This window comes from Rhinoraja longicauda, chromosome 24 (genome assembly GCF_053455715.1).
Source record: "Rhinoraja longicauda isolate Sanriku21f chromosome 24, sRhiLon1.1, whole genome shotgun sequence".
Classification (NCBI taxonomy): Eukaryota; Metazoa; Chordata; class Chondrichthyes; order Rajiformes; family Arhynchobatidae; genus Rhinoraja; species Rhinoraja longicauda.
In genome coordinates, this window is record NC_135976.1 from 15,464,060 (window position 1) to 15,484,679 (window position 20,620).

The 20,620-nt window shown below is 41.4% G+C and overlaps 2 protein-coding genes across 2 annotated transcripts in view; one reads left to right on the plus strand and one right to left on the minus strand.

The window, feature by feature from the left end:
• The first annotated feature begins 1,372 nt into the window (after nucleotides 1-1,372).
• uqcc2 (ubiquinol-cytochrome c reductase complex assembly factor 2) lies at nucleotides 1,373-9,283 on the plus strand. The gene is made up of 4 exons (XM_078420693.1): nucleotides 1,373-1,653; nucleotides 3,715-3,789; nucleotides 5,440-5,509; nucleotides 8,001-9,283. The coding sequence occupies exons 1-4, from the start codon at nucleotides 1,516-1,518 to the stop codon at nucleotides 8,099-8,101; spliced, it is 384 nt and encodes a 127-aa protein (XP_078276819.1). The 5' UTR covers nucleotides 1,373-1,515; the 3' UTR covers nucleotides 8,102-9,283.
• Nucleotides 9,284-13,094: 3,811 nt separating this feature from the next.
• The window catches only part of itpr3 (inositol 1,4,5-trisphosphate receptor, type 3), a 185,378-nt gene continuing 177,852 nt past the window's right edge, over nucleotides 13,095-20,620 (minus strand). The window contains exons 55-58 of the mRNA XM_078420692.1: nucleotides 19,898-20,063; nucleotides 17,309-17,469; nucleotides 15,355-15,516; nucleotides 13,095-14,133 (exon numbers count right to left, since the gene is read on the minus strand). Of these exons, the coding sequence (XP_078276818.1) occupies nucleotides 14,041-14,133; nucleotides 15,355-15,516; nucleotides 17,309-17,469; nucleotides 19,898-20,063 (582 nt within the window). The 3' untranslated portion in view covers nucleotides 13,095-14,040. The remainder of the gene's footprint in view (nucleotides 14,134-15,354; nucleotides 15,517-17,308; nucleotides 17,470-19,897; nucleotides 20,064-20,620) is intronic.

Genomic DNA, 20,620 nt, shown 5'->3' on the forward strand with positions numbered 1-20,620 from the left:
GAATTGATTGTGGACTTTAGGAGCGCTCCCCCTCTCCTCCCCCCACTCACCATCAACATAGCTGATCTGTGGAGTCATTTAAATTCCTTGGAACCATCATCTTCAGGGACCTTAAATGGGAGGCCACCATCGACTCCACTGTCAGAGGCCCAACAGAGGATGTACTTCCTGCGGCTGCTGAGAAAACACAATCTGCCACAGGCAATGATGGTCCAGTTTCATACTGCCATCATAGAGTCTGTCCTCATCTTCTCTATCATGGTCTGGTTTGGCTCAGCCACCAAGCACGACATCCGGAGGCTGCAGCGCATCTTTCGATCAGCCGAGAAGGTTGTTGGCGGCAACCTTCCCCCCATTGACGAACTGTACACTGCAAGGGCCAGGAAGCGAGCGGGCAAGATCACCTCTGACCCCTCTCACCCTTACCACAAACTCTTTGAAGCACTTCCCTCTGGAAGGCAATTCCGGGCTGTCAAAGCCGCCACAGCCAGACATAAAAACAGCTTTTTTCCATGAGCAGTAACTCTGCTCACAACCAAAAGTCTGTCACCTCCTTTTGCTCTGATATTTTATTTCATTCTTCACATGTGTAAATTGTAATGTTTTATTCTTAATTGTTTACTGTATGTCATGTTGTTACTTGCGAGCAAAGCAAATGACTGGAAGAGAGAAACAGGCAAGGAGTTGCATGCTCGGCAATGTAGCCACTCGTTGACTGATATCATTGTTAGATTAATTTATACTTGTAATAAGTAGAATCATTGCAAGAGAGTATGCAGTTGGCAAGGAGTTGCATGCTCGGCTGTGCAGCACTTATTCATTAACAGCACTGTTAAATTAACGTATACTTGCCATAAATGGAATAATTGCAAGACAAGAGAGGGACAAGTGTGCAGTTTGCAAGCAGTTGCATGCTCGGCTGTGCAGCCACTCGTTAACTGACAATACTGTTAGATTAACTAATACTTAATAAATAGAATGATTGCAAGAGAAGGGACCACAAAATGCTGGCGTAACTCAGCGGGTCAGGCAACATCTCGGGAGAGAAGGAATGGATGGTTTCGGATCGAGACCCTTCTTCAGAATCAGTCTGAATCTGATTCCTTCTCTCCAGAGATGCTGCCTGACCTGCTGAGTTACTCCAGCATATTGTGATACCTTCGATTTGTGCCAGCATCTGCAGTTATTTTCCTACGCAAGAGAAGGGACGATCATGCAGTTTGCAAGGAGTTGCATGCTCGGCTCTGCAGACACTCATTCATTAACAGCACTGTTAAATTACCGTATACTTGCCATAAATTGCAAAACAAGAGAGGGACGAGCATGCAGTTTGCAGGGAGCTACAACCACCCGATGATCGACAGCTTGGGCGGTACGGGGCGCATGCGCATGCGCCGGGCCTGGCCAGGCAGTGGGAGCGGGTGTCCGACGTTCCCTCCCTCGTTGTGGGCGAGCAGCAACTGGAGGGGCCGGGCGGTCGCTCAGGACGTCTCGTAACCCACTGCCACTGGCGAGATGGCGGTGACGCGGTACCGGCGGTTCCTCCGCCTGTGCGAGGAGTGGCCGCTCGACCAGAGCAAAGGCGGCCGCGACCTGGGCGCCTTCCTGCGGCAGCGCGTGGCGCTGGCCTTCCGCGAGGGGGAGAGCACGCAGGTAACCCTGGCAACGGGGGGGCGGGTAACCCTGGCAACGGGGGGGGCGGGGGCAGGTAACCCTGGCAACGGGGGGGCAGGTAACATTGGCAACGGGGGGATGACCCTGGCAAAGGGGGGCGGGGCAGGTAACCCTGGCAACGGGGGGGGGGCGGGGCAGGTAACCCTAGCAACGGGGGGGTGACCCTGGTAAAGGGGGGCGGGGGCAGGTAACCCTGGCAACCGGGGGGGGGCGACCTTGGCAACGGGGGGAGGGGGCAGGTAACCCAGGCAACGGGGGGGCAGGTAACCCAGGCAACGGGGGGGGGGGTGTGGTAACCCTGGCAACGGGGGGTGACCTTGGCAATGGGGGCGGTAACCCTCGCAACGAGGGGGCAGGTAACCCTGGCAATGGGGGGGCAGATAATCCTGGCAACGGGGGGGGGGGGGGGGGGGCGGGGGAGGTGACCTTGGCAATGGGGGCGGTAATCCTAGCAACAGGGGGCAGGTAAGCCTAGCAACGGGGGGGGGGGGGGGGGGCGGTAACCCTGGCAACGGGGGCAGTAACCCTGGCAACGGGGGTGACCTTGGCAATGGGGGCAGTAACCCTGGCAACGGGGGGGTGATGTTGGCCATGGGGAGGGGAATAGGTAAACATGGCAACTGGGGGAGCAGTGAAGGGGGGATGGTGGATGAGGCGTGCTGAGGCAGGGAGTGGGGAGGTCTGATGGTGGAAGAGGGGGAGCTGGTGGGGGAGTTAAGGGAATGGGGGCTGATGGGTGCCGAGGGTGAGGGCTGTCGGGAATGGAAAGTGTTGAAGAAACGGGAGGGGGTGGGTAAACTAAGGGGCTGAGAGGAGGGAGCAGGTGAAGGGAGAAAAGACTTGGGAAACAAGTTTGACTGGTTTCAGCCGAAAAGCAGTCGTATAAAAATAGCCTGCAGCTGCTGGATGGTGTGGGCCGAAGGTTCTATTCCTGTGCTGTGGCTAACTGTCTTCTGCAGCCCACTTACCAAAGTCCAAGATTTGAGGGTAGGTGAGAAAGCTATATTAAGCTTCCTGAGAGGCCATGGCAAGGTCCCAAACTGACTTGTTGCAACCTCAGGCAGTGGGCAGACCAAAAGTGCTGCCTAATATTATAGGCATCAGGTATTGCACTGAACCCCATTTTGCCTTGTTTGACCCATTTAACCCTGCTTGTCACTTCAAATTTGGGGCTTCCAGCTGATCGGTTTCTCCAGAAGCTGTGCAATCTAATTAAAATTCTGAGCTCAGATGATCATTAATTTCATCTTGATTGTTGCATTTGCCTGCTTCAAAAAGTTAAGAGCAAAACACAAGGTGCTGGAGGAACTCAGAGGTTCAGGCAACATGTGTAGAGGTAATGGATGGATGCTGCTTTGGGTAGGGACCTTCAGCCTCATTCCCTCCACAGATGCTGCCTGACCCACTAAATACCTGCAAACTTTGTTTATTGCTCAAAATTCCAGCACCTGCAGTTTCTTGTGTCTTCATAAGATTATGAATTGGTTATGAAATATTTGAGGCATTACAGATGCAGCTGATGTTATACAACTGCTTGTGTACTTCCTGCACTGATTATTCAGCACTGTTGAATCACTTCCTGCATTTCACTTGCTTTAAAATATCTTGGGACAGAAAGAGAAGCAGTTAATGTTTCAGGTCTGGAGACCACTGTGAGAACTGGGAAGGAGACTAAAACAAATTGGTTCCCATTTGGATTCACCCTAAGTACAAGTTGAAAATAAGCAAACATTTTTTAGCAACCAATCTAAATCAGCAAGCACATGGATGATGCTGAACGAGAATTTATACAAGATATTGTGGCATAGACTTTTCAGCTGAACAGGCAGACAGACTATTTGTCTCTTGGGTCGAGTGTTGAATGAGAAACTTGACATTTAAAATATACTCTAGCATTAATTTAAATAAGTTGTCCAGAAAACCCACACTTTTTTGACCTTCATGTAAAAAAAGGTGTTATAATTTCTATAGTATGTGCACTTCGCTTGATTTCTATATAGAATTATGTGCTGGCTTAATTTCTGTTCTTATTTTGTTCAGATTGCAGATCCAGAGAAGTGTGACCAGATGTATGACAGTTTAGCCAGAATCAACTCTGCTTATTACAAAAACAAGGTACTGTCAGTTGACCATTTAAGTCCTCACCTTCACAGACCAAACTCATTGCTAGATTAAAGGGAATTAGTTGGGTACAATCTGGTCCAATGAAGACTGATTAGAGTTGATTTCACCACAGAAACAATAACATCAATAGCTCGCCAGAAAAAGTTTTTTTTAAATAGCCAAAGTAATCTTTTTGTACCTGATGAAATATTGACATTGATTGGGTTCAGATATGGTTAGAATGTAGATCAATTTTTTATTTTAAGCTATAAGATTTATGGAGAATAGTTCTTCCTTATGCTGAATTGTTTAAAGTGGCATGGCCTACCTTCCTTCCTGCTCCCTGTTCGCCATGCTACTTTCCCGTACGTTGTGCTCTCCTGCTTACCGGGGCCCCAGATGCTGCGCTTTTCTCTAATCTTACCAGAGTCACTGGGAAAATTATTACAAATATTGTGGAACATCTTACCAAAAACTTTGATTTTTTTTAAAAATTGGGATATTAATAGGATAGGATGGCCAATAGTCTGGAAGTTCCGCAAGTCTCACACCACCAAATCCCAAGCATGCTCCAGTGTCTGTGAATAAGCATGCTACAGTGTCCAGTGAATAAGCATTCTCCAGTGTCTAGAGAAATTTGTCAGAGGGATGCTCCAAAAGGGACAAACCAAGCAAAAATATGAAAGTAAGCATGCATGTACAACAGGCAGTGAAGAACAGGCAGTGAAGAAAACTAATGGTATGTTGGCCTTCATTGCGAGAGGATTTGAGTTTAGGAGCAAGGAGATCGTACTGCAGTTGTACAGGGCCCTGGAGAGACCACACCTGGAGTATTGTGTGCAATTTTGGTCTCCTAATTTGAGGAAGGACATTATGTTATTGAGGGAGTGCAGCGAAGGTTCACCAGGTTAATTCCCGGGATGGCGGGACTGACATATGATGAAAGAATGGGTCGACTGGGCTTGTATTCACTGGAAATTAGAAGGATGAGAGGGGATCTGACAGAAAGATATAAAATTCTTAAAGGTTTGGACAGGCTAGATGCAGGAAAATGTTCCCGATATTGGGGGAGTCCAGAACCAGGAGTCACAGTTTAAGAATAAGGGGTAGGCCATTTAGGACTGAGATGAGGAAAAACTTTTTCACCCAGAGAATTGTGAATCTGTGGAATTCTCTGCCACAGAAGGCAGTGGAGGCCAATACACTGGATGTTTTCAAGAGTTAGATTTCACTCATGGGGCTAAAAGAATCAAGGGATATGGGGAAAAAGCAGGAACGGGTTACTGATTTTAGATGATCAACCATGATCATATTGAATGGTGGTGCTAGCTCGAAGGACCGAATGGCCTACTCCTGCACCTATGTTGACATCTGTGTATCTGACATCTGTGCCCTAATTTAGTCTGGAATGCAGTCGTACACAAAATATTCAAGGTGCAAGTGGAATGGAAATAGAATATTGAGATTAACAAGAAATTTGATCACAGTTCTGTTGAACCCCTTTTTCTGCATAGTTTCAATGCATTAAAAATTGAATTCTTCCTATATTTTCAGAGTTTAAATGTTTTAATTGCATTTATAACGCCAGAATATCAGAAATCTTATGTTTTGGACTAGGCAAACAAAAACAATACTTAAGTGTAAAAACGTATCTCATTTCAGTACCCCCGTCTCAAAAACACATGTTTTACTGGTGTAACAGTGGAAGAATGTCGAATGGTTCTTGCAACAGGTAATAATTCCAGACTTTATCATCAGATGGTTATTGAGTGTTGGCCTTCTGGTAAATGATTTAAAAATGGAAAGGGATGAAAGCAAAAAATAGTTACGAAGTTATAGTATTACGCAGCATGGAAGCAGGCCTTTCAGCACACAGCATCTGGGCTACCATCACGCATGCAATTACATTTACCCCACTGACAATTGATATTTCCCAATAATCCCACCGCCCTCTTCCCCCTAAGAATCTTCACGTCATTACACCCCACTGACAATTTTCAGTAGCCTGTTAACCTAGCAAGCCACATATCTTTAGAATGTGGCAAGAAATTGGAGTACACGGTCATAGGGGTGGTATGCAGACTCCAGAGGCAGCGCTGAAGATCAGGATTAAACTCCATGTTGATGGAGCTGTGCGGCTGCCCACTAAAAGTTTCACTACTGTGCCATCCACACTGATTTGGAAAATTTTAATCACACATGTCCAGGCATGGGAATTTTCCGTGGATTTCTGCGTTTTTAAAAATCCATTTTCCGCGCTTTTTCACTTTGCCAAAATCGTGTTTACCAACGGAGAAATTGGATCGAAAAATAAAAGAAAATAAACGATGTATAGCAGCGTTTCTCAACCAGGGTTCCGCGGAACACTAGGGTTCCGCTAGAGGTCGCTAGGGGTTCCGCGAGAAATAGCCGCTAATCATTGAAATCCAGACAAAATTATGAGAGCCAACTTGAAATCCCCCCGCCCTGGAAGTCTCCCCGAAAATGTGGCACCTAGGCTGGGCAAGGCAGCCAATCTCGACCTCATCTGGACTTCCACAACCGATCGGTGGGTTGAATTTGTAACCTGCGGCCGGGGCTCTGGAACTCCACCCCAGCTGGGGCCAGCACATCTATCCCCATAGCCAACTTCCTTGGCCGGCTGGATAAACCAGCAAAGCTCTGGTACCAAGAGTGCCAGAAAATCAATGGTGGAACTGTAATGAGTAAATATTAAATTTAAGTGCAAGATTATTAAACTATATTAATTAAAATAATAAAAATATTATTAGTATACAGTGACATATTCACATTATTTTGTAATGTCTGTTTTTACTTTGAAATCCACTAAGAGGTTTGAAACTAGTAATTTTGTGTAAATTTTCAAAAATTCCAATTTTTTGATCCCCGCTGTACGCCTCGCAAGCGCTAGTCTCTTTTCCTCTTTTTTTTTAACCTCACTCACATGCCTGATGTTAACTTGCTGAACCTAATTATTTTTTCCAGATGTACTCTTTTTCATTTTACAAATCTAAAATTATTTTATCTTCTCGTACTAATTTTTTTGAAAGCAGAAACTTTTGATACTATTGAGGAACAGGACAGAATGTATCACTGACACATTCACTGAGCATTGGCTATTTATTGTCCTACATTGAAGGGATGTTCTATGATTTCAATTTTTGTTTGGCTCTTTACACACTTGCTTCCATAACACCGAGAATAATCAGGAAAATGGACCAACATAAACGGAGGTAGACTTCTACCTCCATTGTCTTTGATGACATGTTGCTGTGGTTAAATTCATTCAAATGGCAAAACAATATTATTGAGACACAAGGAACAACAGATGCTGAAATCTTAGGAACCTCGCGGGTCAGACACCACCTGTGGAGGGAATGGACGTTTTGGGTTGGGACCCTTCAGACCCTTTCCATTCCCTCCACAGATGCTGTCTGACCCGCCACTTTGCTCCGCACCTGCTGTTTTAATAATAATAATATTGCTTATCCATACGGGTGCTTGACTCTGACATATCCAACCCCTCAAACTTGTATGTCAGCCTTATTTATCTCTAAGTTTGATGATGCACGTACTTCTGGTTTATTTCACTATGTAAACTTTAGGTTACATAACATTATCTCTCAAGTTTCACTCAGCCATTACTCATAAGCTTGTTTAGCACCATCAAATCCTAATTCATTGTTGAAAATTGTAAAAATACTCATTCATTTATTCATATCCCTACATTGCCTCGTCCTTCCATAGTTTTAACTTCCAGTCTGACAACTGTTGATCATTCCTTAGTTTAATTACTCTGCTGTTTATCTTCTGCTGCTGAGGCTCAAACTAAGATTTCTTTCTTGAGTATCTGCACCTCTAACACCCTCCAAGAGATCTTTGGTCATGTCTAAAGTAATCAACTTTAACATTTATTCATATATCAATGTCAAACATTGTCTGGTAAAGCTCCTCGAGACATTTTGCTACATTAAAGTTGATATTTAACTGGTTGTTCCATTATTTTACATCAAATTAATACATTTGAGAAGCAGCTCTTTGAACATTCCCTGATACCTTAGTTGATATTGAACAAAAATTTCAATTCAATTCCAACCTTTGAATTAGCTGTTCTCGGTTAGTTTGATATTTAAGCTGCTGAAAAGTGATTTCGATGTTTCCAAAGTTATGATATTCCCACATGTCATTTGTTCTTTATCATTGTTTTTATTATTTATTGATAGATAATATGAAACAAATGGAAGAAATGAAAAAAGGATTGTGGAAAAAGATCAAAGAAAAGTTCACAGGGAAAGCAGAAAATGTCACCAAGGAGTATGTCTAACCGTTGCATTTGATTGAAACTGCAATTGGTATTTATAATAGTTGCTAAAAAATAATAAATGTCTGACTCTAGACATGTCTTTTTGAATTGTACAAATATTGATGGAAATAATCTTTAAAATTCCTAAGTTTAATTTTGATATTTTGAAATATGCCGTGTTCAAATGTGACGTGTTCAAATGTGAAAGTCCATATTTCTAAATATAAATCAATCCAAATTTTCTTTTAAGTTTAATAAAAAAGTTGTGATACTCGTACCCCAACCAAAGGAAAGGATTACTTATAAAATGAGCATAGAAAATTTTAATGGGTGCAATTTTGAAGGAACTAAAGGCACCTAAATAAGCTAAAGAAGTGCAAAGGACGATGTTTCTGGTTATCACCTCAGTCGATAAGCTGCTCTAATAATGGCTAGAAAGGCAAGGTACCCTTTTGAAGTTTTGCTGACTATTTGAAAACAATTACTATGGACAACAGTTCTGATAATGAAACAGTCTCTGCCTTTTTGCAACAAGGCACTTGAAACATTCAGACTTAGGAGATATAAACGTCACCCATCACTTATCAGACCCAGCATTAAGCATTGGCAATCTTCAATAAGATAAACGTCTAACTAGCCTTGATGGCAATACTATAGGTGAATTGTCTCAGCATGCAGTTGTTATCAGGGGCTAGAACTGATCAAGGATTGTTGACCTGAACAACAACTATTTCCCTTTCTCTTGCAATGTGAGCCATTTTCTCTTTCAGATGTTTAGTATCAGTTCCAACAGTTTTTTGACACCACCTTGCAAAATTGTAACTCATAAATTGTCACGTAAAGGGATAAGCATATGTAGTCATTATATCCAAGTTCAGATGACACGCTGACTTACTGATCCTTCTTAATTGCTGGGTCAGATTCCTTTAACAGATGACCGAATACACTAGGTAACTTTGTACACAAATATGAGAATGCACCGTTAAAGAAGATGGCTCGCCCCAATCTGCTTTAAAATAATTTCTGGTGATGCTCATGGTGAACAAAATAAATCATCAAAGTGGATGTAATTGAACACTGACATGTTTTGGATTAAATTTTGTTTAAAGCATGATTTGGGAGCATTTCTGCAGGAACTGCACAACTGTGTTATTCTATGTATTTAAAAAAAATAAGTGAATTGCTTTTAGAATAAAATATATTCAGCAGTATGAGTTTCTAGTCATTTAAAATCTGGGGGGAGGGGGGGTAAGTCAATCACACTTCAATATTTCTTGAGGAACATACTGTCATTTTACTGTAAGTCTGCTTTCAACACAGATTTTAAACAATTTAGAGATTTTAAACAAATGTTAACTTCCTCAGAGTCCATAGCAATGTTGCTTACCAGCAATTTTGAGGTACATATTATGATAAACATGTGCAATAATGCACTGATTGACATTTAAATAAATGTGCAAAACATCCCATGATATTACCTGCAGAAATCTGCAGAGGAAAAGTGATGATGAAATAGGAAAATGGCAGCTACCTGATTTCCTATCTTGCCATGTATCTGAGTGCTTCCCTGGGTATTTCTGTGATAGATTGCTCGGAAACCGTAACATCCAGTATTCAATACTGTGTGCCACTCGTCTAACTTTGTGCCAATGGGTCACAGATTGTTTCCAGCAGTAAATATCCTAAACTCACTGCTGGTTTGCAGAAAACATGCCCTAGCTTTTCTAGATCAGTCAATGGTGACTTGCTGCCCAAACACGTCCGCAGCCAAAATGGCAAAACCCTGCTTGATAGAAGGAAGTTGCATGGAATAATGCTAAAATGTGGGCAGGCCAGAATAGTTCCTGTCACAAAACAGTAGTAAAAAGTTTGAAACTTGGCTCAACCTTTAGCTAACGATTAACCGAATGTCAGATCTGTCAAGCAACTTGAATGCTTCTGAATATTGCAGACATTGAGAAATATTTTTAAATTGGCAAAATTACAAATACACAGAAAATTAAACATTTTTAAAGTTAAAACACAAAAGATGAAAATCATTTAAAACCGTTAAGGGCATTTACAGAAAAAATATTCACAAGATGAAATCTTTGCAGCCATTTCCCTCCTTTCAAATGAACAAACCTACAGTTTCTCTGCAGCTCTAACTTGGCACAGATTCAGAAGGCAGTTGCAGCGAGTTGTTCAACAAGGAATGCAACATTCGAGAAATTGGGAAGAACAAGCAGAAAATCATCGTGCACTTGAGGGACTTGAGTGCACCTAATCTAAAAAACTGCAGTATCACTGGTATTTTCCTTTTAAATTCCAGCCTAGTATATTGATAATTTCCTTCCGCCTTTCAATATCTGTGGCATCCTTTACTGAGCCTCGACTTGTCTAACATTCACAGGATTGTTAAATAGTTACTTGGCAGATGCACGTCTTTTATTACAAGCTGTTTACCATCATAGACGTACGAGAACATTTCTATATCTCATCCCCACCTGTCGCACCTGCTCTACTTCACCTTATAGTTGGCATACATTTAAATAAATCCAAAACCAAACAATATAATCAATTGGAAATGTTATCATTGTAATTTATTTTGTGAAACAGATGCAGATGAAGAAAACTAGCAATCATGCAACATATTTTCTCCAGGTAAACCTGTATCTGCCATAGTCTTCCTGTTAAGAACCCGGTGTTCCCTCATCAGTTTGGAATCACAATGTATCCCTAATTGAGTCTTAGACATTTGAATGTATCATTTGTGGCTGTGAAAGATTTGAAAGCGCAGGGATATTTTAAAAATTACACCTCTCAAGTATTTCAACCTTATAGCACATCGACACTGCCTTTGATAATGGCATATTACTGCTGAGCAGAATCATTCTTTTAACTACAATGCCTAAGCCTCTTCCTTCGAGATCATTGTATCTTTAAAATTCAAAAGAGCACTATGAATCATAAGGAAATTCAATTTCAACAAGTTTGCTTTTTGTTTAAATAAACTTATTGTGCAATAGTCCGTGAGATTCAAACACAAATATGATGTCAAAAGTAATTATTTAGAAATTATGTTTTGATGCCCACACCCTGATAGTTTTAATCCCCAGAAGTGCAGGCCATCTCCCATTCATGTTAACATAGACTTTGTGTAGACAGATCCATTTTAACTGAAGCAGTGCACGAAAAATGTGTCCCCTGGATACTGGAGTAACGAATGAACCTTGAGCAAAAAACAAGGGGCTGGAGGAACTTAGTGGGTCAGGTAGCATCTTTGGAGGGAAATGGACAGACAACGTTTTGGATTTAGACCATTCATTTGGACTGAGAGAGTAGAGGGGAGATAGCGAGTATAAAGTGGCAATGGTGAAAGGTGGGCCAAAACCTAGCAGTTAAGTTGATGCCCCAAAGTGATGCTACACAGCCTGAAGAAGGTTCCCGATCCAAAACACCACCTGTCTATTCCCTCCACAGATGCTCCTGACTGCTGAGTTACTCTAGCACTTTGTATTTTACTCCAGTATCCAGTTCAGTCCTTTAGCAGATTGACTAATGAATGATACTGAAATAATCTGAACAATGCAGTCAGAAATACTTGCATATGCTTACAGATTTGGTGAACAGAACATTTTCTTCTGTTTGAACACAACAGGTTACTTCTGATGTAATATTTACACATAAACAATTCTCATTTGACAAAAACGTATTATCAAGTAAGCTACTTTCAAGTACAGGCCACCTGATTTTGGTGCTGTAAAAATCATTATTATTGCAGTTGAAGTATATTTACATTTTGAACAAGAAGTGCCTGATGGAAACACGAGAAACAGCAAATGCCACCTGACCCACTGCTTCATATTCTGCTTGGGTAGCTTACAACCCATCGGTATGCACCTTGAATTTTCCAATTTTAGGTAACCTCTAACAATATCTTCAGATTCCTCCTCTTTCACCCCACCCCTCCGTTCTTCCAGCAAACCCCACCCCCCCTTGTGCCCCACCTGGACTCGCACCTATTTATCCCTCCTACTTTCTTTCATCTGGCTTCACAATTATGCTACTCATTAATTCTTCTGGTCTCATGTTTTTGGCTTTAATCTCTGCCCTTTTATCCAACCTATCTAAAATTTCCCTTGCCTGTGTCCACCTACGACTTACCACGCTTTGTCCTGCCTCTCATCTCTCACAGCTCACTCCCCACTATAAACAGTCCGAAAAAGGGTCCTGACCTGAAAAGTCACAAATCCATGTTCTCCAGAGATTCTGCCTGACCCACTGAGTTACTCTAGTACTTTGTGTCCTTTTGTGTAAACCAGCATATGCAGTTCCTTGTTTCAACATTTAGATTGCAAAAACTTATATTCTTGAGCATAACACAAAGTGCTGGAAGAACTCAGTGGGTCAGGCAGCATCTGTGCAAGGAATGGACAGACATTGTTTTGGGTTGGGAGCCCTCAGACTGAAGTGCCTCGTGTTCTTTACCCTGCAAGGAGTTTGGCCTAATATTCAAAACACCTTTTAAAAATAATTCTCTAATTGCACACATGCATCAGCTTTTCATAATCGAGATGTTCCTATCTACAGAGCAACTCTTATTGAAAGAAGAAATTAAAGGCCCTATCAAAGAGAAAACAAACATTTTAGTAAAATGTCAACAGAACTAGACTTGACTAAATGGTTATTGACCTTTGCTATTCTTTGCTTTCTTTGATTGCATTTACAGAAGATTGTGACTTGTGACACCATTTTACCTTGTTGGAAATCATTAAAAAGAGAGTAACTCCATGTCATTATGCTTGATTATAATCCTCAGAACCAATATGACCTATTTTAGCCAAGAGTTGTGGTAACAAATGAAGTGGATTTCAAGCATAGAAGACATGCCAAGGGTACATTTGAAATACTGTTCCGTAGTATGCCACTGCCTTTAAACATGTGCATCGTAGAATCTATTGTTCCAATGATGAGGAGATTTTTCATTCATCCATGGGGCATATTAAAATATAAAATTAGAAATACCTATACTCCTTGGACCCATAATCATCGACAGATCTTCCTCCAGATGGCAGGATACTTCGGCACTTGTGGAGCAACTTGGAATCATTTTACATAAATGTAATGATGTGCTTTGTTGCCTCAAAGTTTGTCATAGCATAAAATTATAACAAAATACTCTGCCATCCAATAAATAGTTTAAAATTAAGTTTTATTGGAATGCATCTTTAAAGTGGACAGTGATCATTTTTGTCGATTCGAGACTGAGAATTAATTTCAAAGGTAGTGGAGACAATGTTTAAATAGTAGCTCTGGCACTGCATATGCACATTCAGACGGCTACGGGGAGTGCACATAGACACAAGCTCATTCCGGAGGTTTTGATTAAATTATGAGGCAACACTGTTCAGTCCCCTATTCCAGTATTAAATTTGCGGGTTCAGAAACTGCAGTTTAATGATTTTGATTCAAAACATGCTTCAGCAGCCCAGAAAGGAAGTTAGTAGTGGAAGATTCAGAGTGGTAATGTATCTCTGCCGAGAGAGACAAATCAGATCTCTTCAAGTTTTCCAATTTTACCAAAATGTAAAATGGATATTAATAACTTTATACATCACAAGCTTTCAAAATATATAAAACCCACAGTAAGAAAATTGTAATAAGTCACATATTTCAACATAAAGTATTGCACCTGACATAATCCCCAAAACATGTAACATCAAACCAATTCCCTTCCCCAAGAACTAAACAACTAAACTCATTTTTAATTTACAAAGTATTAGATTCACATGTAGTTTTCAAGATGTAGTTCCCTTAATGTTAGCATCTCTGCTATGGCCCTATAGAATATTATAATGTATTTCATTTGCTTATAATTTACCATTTAGTTATTCTTTTGATGTAGAGCAAGATGTTAATAATACACAATATTCTTGGACAGTGATATTGTGGACACAAATCATAACGCCATGGAATTTTCATGCTTTGGCCACCTGATGGTTGGCATTAGCTGGATTGCCTTGCACATCCACAAATCCCATTCTCTGTCTTCGTTTCCTTTGTTCTGTCATCTAAAAAAAGAATAATGACTCATTTGAATTCAATTAATTCAAAACCTGAGTGCTTTAAAAAATCATAGTTCCAACAGTAGCAAATGACAAGTTTCTTTTGTAAAGGTAAAACAATCCAAGGCATAAAGGCAACAGAATACAGACAAAATGTAATAAAAAGGAACTACAGATGCTGGTTTATACTAAAGATCAACACAAGGTGCTGGAGTAACTCAGCAAGTCAGGTAGCATCTGTGGAGAAGATGGATAAGAACCCCTCTTCTTTAAAAAATCTTTCCAATACAGAATGGACTGCCCACAACAGGGGTACTTTTGTACCCCTCCACCCCCACCTCAACAATTTCCGGGCTCGCTGTGACATCGCTGTGACGGCTCGCTCGGCTCTGCCTCTGGGCCTCCTATGGAAAGGAGTCGTTACCGCCCTGAAATGGCCCCTGACATCTCCAACATTCCTCCTCTTGGACGTTTTTCTTTCTAACTGCCAGTGAGACATGAACTGTCTTGACTCTCTACTGCCCTCAGCTACTCCAATCCCACTCACTCTTATTTTAAAACTGTCTGAAGAAGGGTCTCGATCCTATTGTCACCAATCCATTTTTTTTCTTGAGATGCTGCCTGACCTGCCGAGTTACTCCAGCATTTTGTGTCTATAAGATATTGTGGATGCTGGAATCTGGAGCAAAAAAACATACAGCTGAAGGAACGCTGCGGGTCAGACAGCATCTGTGGAGGCAAAGGGATCGTTGTCCTTTTAGATGGAGAACCTGCTTCAGATCCTATTGCTGGTCTTGACCCAAAACGTTGACCATCCATTTGCCTCCACAGAAGATACTATGGAAGATTCAGCATTTGAGCACAGTGGGCATTGCTAGTAGAGATGCTGCCTCACAGTGCCAGAAACACAGGTTGAATCCTGATTGCTCAATCCTGATTTGCAGTGCTAACTGTGTGGAGTAAGAAATTTCTTCTTATGACCCAGCTGGGTTTTCTCCAGTATTGTAGTTTCCTCCCAAAGTCACTGTAAATTGTCCCTAATATGTAGATAAGCGATAGAATCTGGGATTGTTGATGGGATGTGGGGAGAATTTAAAAAATGGGATTAATGTAGGGATTGATGGTTAATGCGGACAGTGGGTCAAAGGGTTTGTTCCCTTGTCGTATCTCTCCATTGCTTTGTAACCTTGGTAGGATGCAAGAAGTGCTTTTGTTTTAAGTGCTTACCTGTTCCTTTAGATCTGTAAGTTGATTCGTGAGAATTGTTACCAACTTCATTGTCAAGTATAGCTTGTCCTGTAAATTTCGAATTTCGTTCTGTTCTCCTTCCCCTTCTTTAGAGACCAGGGACATGGCGCGCATGCGTGGAAACCAATCCAGGTTTGATGTCTACAGCAAGTAAAAAGGAAGATGTTCAGTTCACCATCTTTGGGAATGGGCCAAAGCATCTCCAGCATATTAAATACATGGAATAAAAAGGATATTTATATTTACTATGTTCCTCTCATTTTTTCTGGGCAATGCAAAGACTTCATAGTTAAGTAGAAAAATGCAGCCAATTCCCACACAGGACCAACATGAAAAAAACTGTAAGAGTTAGAAGCAGATTTCAGCCATTCAACCAATCAAGTCTACTCCGCCATTCAAGCATTGCTGATCTATTTTTCCATCTCAACCCAATTCCCCTACCTTCTCCCTGTAACCTTTAACACTCTTAGAAAGGTGTCAAACCGAAAAGTCACCTATTCCTTTTCTCCGGAGGTGCTGTCTGACCTGTCTGAGTTACTCCAGCTTTTTGCGTCTACGGTTTAAACCAGCATCTGCAGTTCCTTGCCTATGAACCTCAGCTTTAAAATGCACCTTTTTTTTTAGCCTCTACAGCCATCCATGGCAATGAATCCTGCAGATTCACCACCTTTTTGCTCAAGAAATCCTTCTTCATCTCCATTAGACAATAGACAACAGGTGCAGGAGTAGGCCATTTGGCCCATCGAGCCAGCACCACCATTCAATGAGATCATGGCTGATCATTCTAAAGGTAAGTCCTTTTATTCTGAAACTGTGGTTCTAGGAACCTCTGATTCTAGTCTCTCCTATGCCTCTCTATCTAGGCCTTTCACTGTTCAGTGGGTTTCAATGTAATCCCCCTCATCTTTTTAATCTCCAGCAAATACAGGCCCAGAGACTTCAAACGCTCCTCATACGTTAACCCAATAATGTCCGGGACCATTCAGTAGGGTGTCACCAAAGAAACCTGCCTTAACATTTTAGATGGACACTGGGAGAATCTCATTCTTTATAAAGTTATGCCAGGGAATTATTTTTTTTAATCTACTTGATAGATAAGACACATCCATTCATCAACATCTCTAACACTGGAGAATTCCTTCAATACTGCGCCATACTATTCATGTAGAGTAGCTGCTTACATTTTGGGATTGAGTTTTTAAACTTATAAATTCAAGTGCAAAGGTTCACACTGGTCTAAAGCTGGACCTAAACACTGCCACAATCCAGTTTGTAGTGAGAAAATGTCCATTTGTGAAGAACAACTGTACAGATATTTGTGCCACACACCAATGTTTGAAAGAAATTCAATGTGACAGGAAAAAGCTAATTTAAGAAGTAGATTTTAGGTGTTGGAGGGTAGTTATATTTATCTACAAAGAAAAGCCAGATGATTGTGGGATTAAGTCGTGAAATAGGTAGCAAGATAAATAACATGGGGCAAGTGTTCTGCGGCATTTCACGATGATTCAACTAACGATCCACGCAGCATTTGACTGTGAAAGGTTATTAACAGCTTGGAGTCAACACCTTTGATCAGGTTCTCAGCTGCAGAATAAGCCTTCCCTCAAATCTGCCGTGTCATCTTCAACGGAGAAGAAACCTTCAAATCTAATCATGGCTTGCAATGATTACCAGTTAATATGTATTTGACTGCCAGAGGAGGTGGTTGAGGCAGGTACAATAGGAACTTTTAAGACACGAGGACAGGTTCATGGATAGGAAAGCATGTGAGAAAATATGGACCAAATGCTGGCAAATGGGACTAGATTAGATGGACATCTTGGTCGGCATGGGCGAGTTGGGCCCAAGGGCCTGTTTCGTACTATTACTCAATGACTAAATGACAGGATTAAACAGAATACAATATTCCTTTTCTAAATTAAAATGTTACCTTTATCATTTGAGCAACATAGCTTTCTGGACCGGTGTAATCAGTCTTTTTCTTCACATGAACCAACACAATGAAGTATAAATAATTCCAGATGTTGTGTTCAATTTTAATGTGCTCTTCAAATGACACTGTCTTGTTGTCAAACTTATCCCGTTCAAGGCCTGCAGGAAAGACCAAAAAAAGATAAAGTTACTGAGCCCGGCAGCAAGCTGGTTTGATTACTTCTGGTTCTGTGGTATGTTTTAATGCCTTCTTGCACAAAGGAATTGAGATCATCAGCAAAGCAGCAGAGGAAAGAACATGCTGTCAAGTCTCAATTGCAGTATTTAATGTCCCATCTGTGGACCTTACCCTGTCTCAATCTACTTATTGCCTGCAAAAAGTACTGCAAACTTCAGCTGTTCTTGCTAAATATTTCCTGAAGAGCCACAAGGAACTGCAGATCATGTTTGGGTTTATTATTAGTTTAGTTTAGTTTAGTTTAGTTTAGTTTAGTTTAGTTTAGTTTAGTTTAGTTTAGTTTAGTTTAGTTTAGATTAGTTTAGAGACACAGTGTGGAAACAGGCCCTTCAGTCCACGCCAACCATTGATCACCCATTCACACGAGTTCTGTGCTATCCCATATTCGCATCCACTCCTGACAAACTCTGGGGAATTTTACAGAGGCCATTTAACCTACAAACCCGCGCGTCTTTGGGATATGGAAGGAAATGGGAGCACCTGGAGGAAACTAATCTTGTCACTGGGAGTACATGCAAACTCCATACGGACAGTCCCCGTATCCATACGGATTGAATCTGGGTTTCTGGTGCTGTGAGGTAGAGCTCTATCAGCAGCGCCACTGTGCCACTGTGCCACCATGTGTTGTCACGTGTACTGAGGTACGGTGAAAAGCTTGTTTTGCATGCCAGCCAAATAGATCAGATAATACCAAGCATAAATCCAATCAAGTCAAACGCAATAAACAGTCAAGTACAATAGGTAGAGCAAAAGGGAACATACTGAATTCTCAGTATCATAGCACATTCATTCCAGAGAAAAAGGCTCATGTACTAAATGGGGCAGATGTAAACCAGACAGTACTGTAGCTATGGAGGGACCGTTCAGAACCCTGAAAATAGGGGAAGACATTCCTGAGTCAAGTGGAGCGCGTTTTCAAGCTTCTGTATCTTATGCTAGACAAGAGCAGGGATGACAAGGAATGACCTAGGGTGGGACAAGTCTTTATGTTGGCTGCTTTTCCGAGGCAATGTGATGTGTAGATGGAGTCAATGGTGAGAAGTCTGATGCTGGATTACCCAACAAAAAAACCACAAAGTGCTGGAGTAACTCAGGTGGTCACGCAGCATCTCTGGAGGAGATAAATAGGCAACATTTCAGGTTGTGAAAGATAAAACTTTGGAGGGATAAAGAACTCCGCTGTCGGCAAACAGAAGCAGAGACAAATGATTTGACTTGTATTTTTGTCAGGAACCTGCTTGGGGCTTCTAAGCATAAATGAGGTGTCTAGATGTTTGAGTGGTGATAACCAAAAGAAAGATTCCCAATGTATTTTCTGTAGCCTAATTCTGCTTTGAATTGTATGGGCTGGTATTTATTCCTGCTGTTAGCTATAAATTTCTCTCTCCAATGTTAATGGCCATCTTGATGTCTATGTTGAAAAGGAACAAAAACAGTTTATGTGGGATGGGAGTTTTATTGTGTGAGAGGTGAAATACTGTTTTGTATTGAGACCGGTGCTGTAAGCTTCAGTGGTGTCCATGGGGTCTCTGAACAGACATGGGCATCTAGATTCACAGCTGGATCTAGAGTTGAGGTTCTGGCTGGAGGAATGAGAGGAAGATGTCCAGCATCCATAGGTGCTTGGGTTGCCAAGTGGAGAAGTGGATGGGTTGGATTAGTTTTGGTTGAGCGTGACTTTGGTTGGGGGTTGGTTTTGGTCAGGGATTGGTTTTGGTCTAAACTGTTTAGTTTGACACAATGTAATTGAAAATGTGGTCACTTGAAGGTGAAACACAGTAATCAACACTTCCAGGATAATGGGTATCACTCTGTACACGTGACAATAATAAACCTAATTCGGTCTATTGTGGTCTGCTAAGTGGGATGTTTTTAAACGTGAGATAGGAAGGGTACAGGGCCAATTCTTGGCTGTAGAGAACAAGACATTGAGTATTTTGTAAAGAGGAGACTGACTGACTGACTGACTGACTGACTGACTGACTGGTTGATTGATTGATTGATTGATTGATTTGATTGATTGATTTGATTTGATTGATTGATTTGATTGATTGATTTGATTGATTGATTAGGCGTCAAATGTTACAGGAAGATTGCAGGAGAAGGCGGTTGAGAGGGAAAAATAGGTCAGCCAAGATTGAATGGCAGATCAAACTCAATGGGCCAAATGGTCTAATTCTGCTCTGATGTCTTACAATCAATTGCAGCTCACAGTGCTTGGAATGTAATTCATTGCACTAAGGGAGTAGGTATGATGTGGTACTTTCAACTTTAACATTTAATTAGCAACCCTTCTTTGCTAATTGTTATTTACTTTTTGAATAAGAATTACGAGAGGCTTGTACATACCACAGATAAAGCAAGTCGACTTGAGGGTTTCTTCCTTCTTTTGCTTCTCACTTCTCAAGTCAGCAAAGGTGTCAATAATAACACCAAAGATCAGGTTCAGTACAATGATGATAACAATGAAGTAAAACAGCAGATCAAAAATAACACGTGCGGGGAACAGTGCCTCCTGGAACAAATCAATCAGCGCAGGGCGCAGTTAATCAATCGCTGTATCTCATAGAAACATAGAAAACTAGGTGCAGGAGTAGGCCATATGGCCCTTCGTGCTAGCACCACCATTCAATATGATCATGGCTGATTATCTAAAATTAGTACCCCGTTCCTGCTTTTTCCCCATATCCCTCGATTCCTTTAGCCCTAAGACCTAAATCTAACTCTCTCGTGAAGACATCCAGTGAATTAGCCTCCACTGCCTTCTGTGGCAGAGAATTCCACAGATTCACAACTCTCTGGTTGAAGAAGTTTTTCATCATCTCAGTCCTAAAAGGCCTACCGCTTATTCTTAAACTGTGACCCCTGGTTCTGGACTCTCCCAACATTGGGAACATTTTTCCTGCATCTAGCCTGTCCATTTTATATGTTTCTATAAGATCCCCTCTCATCCTTTTAAATTCCAGTTAATACAAGCCCAGTCAACCTACTCTCTCACCATATGTCAGTCCCGCCATCCCGGGAATTCACCTGGTGAACCTACGCTGCACTCCCTCAATAGCAATAATGTTC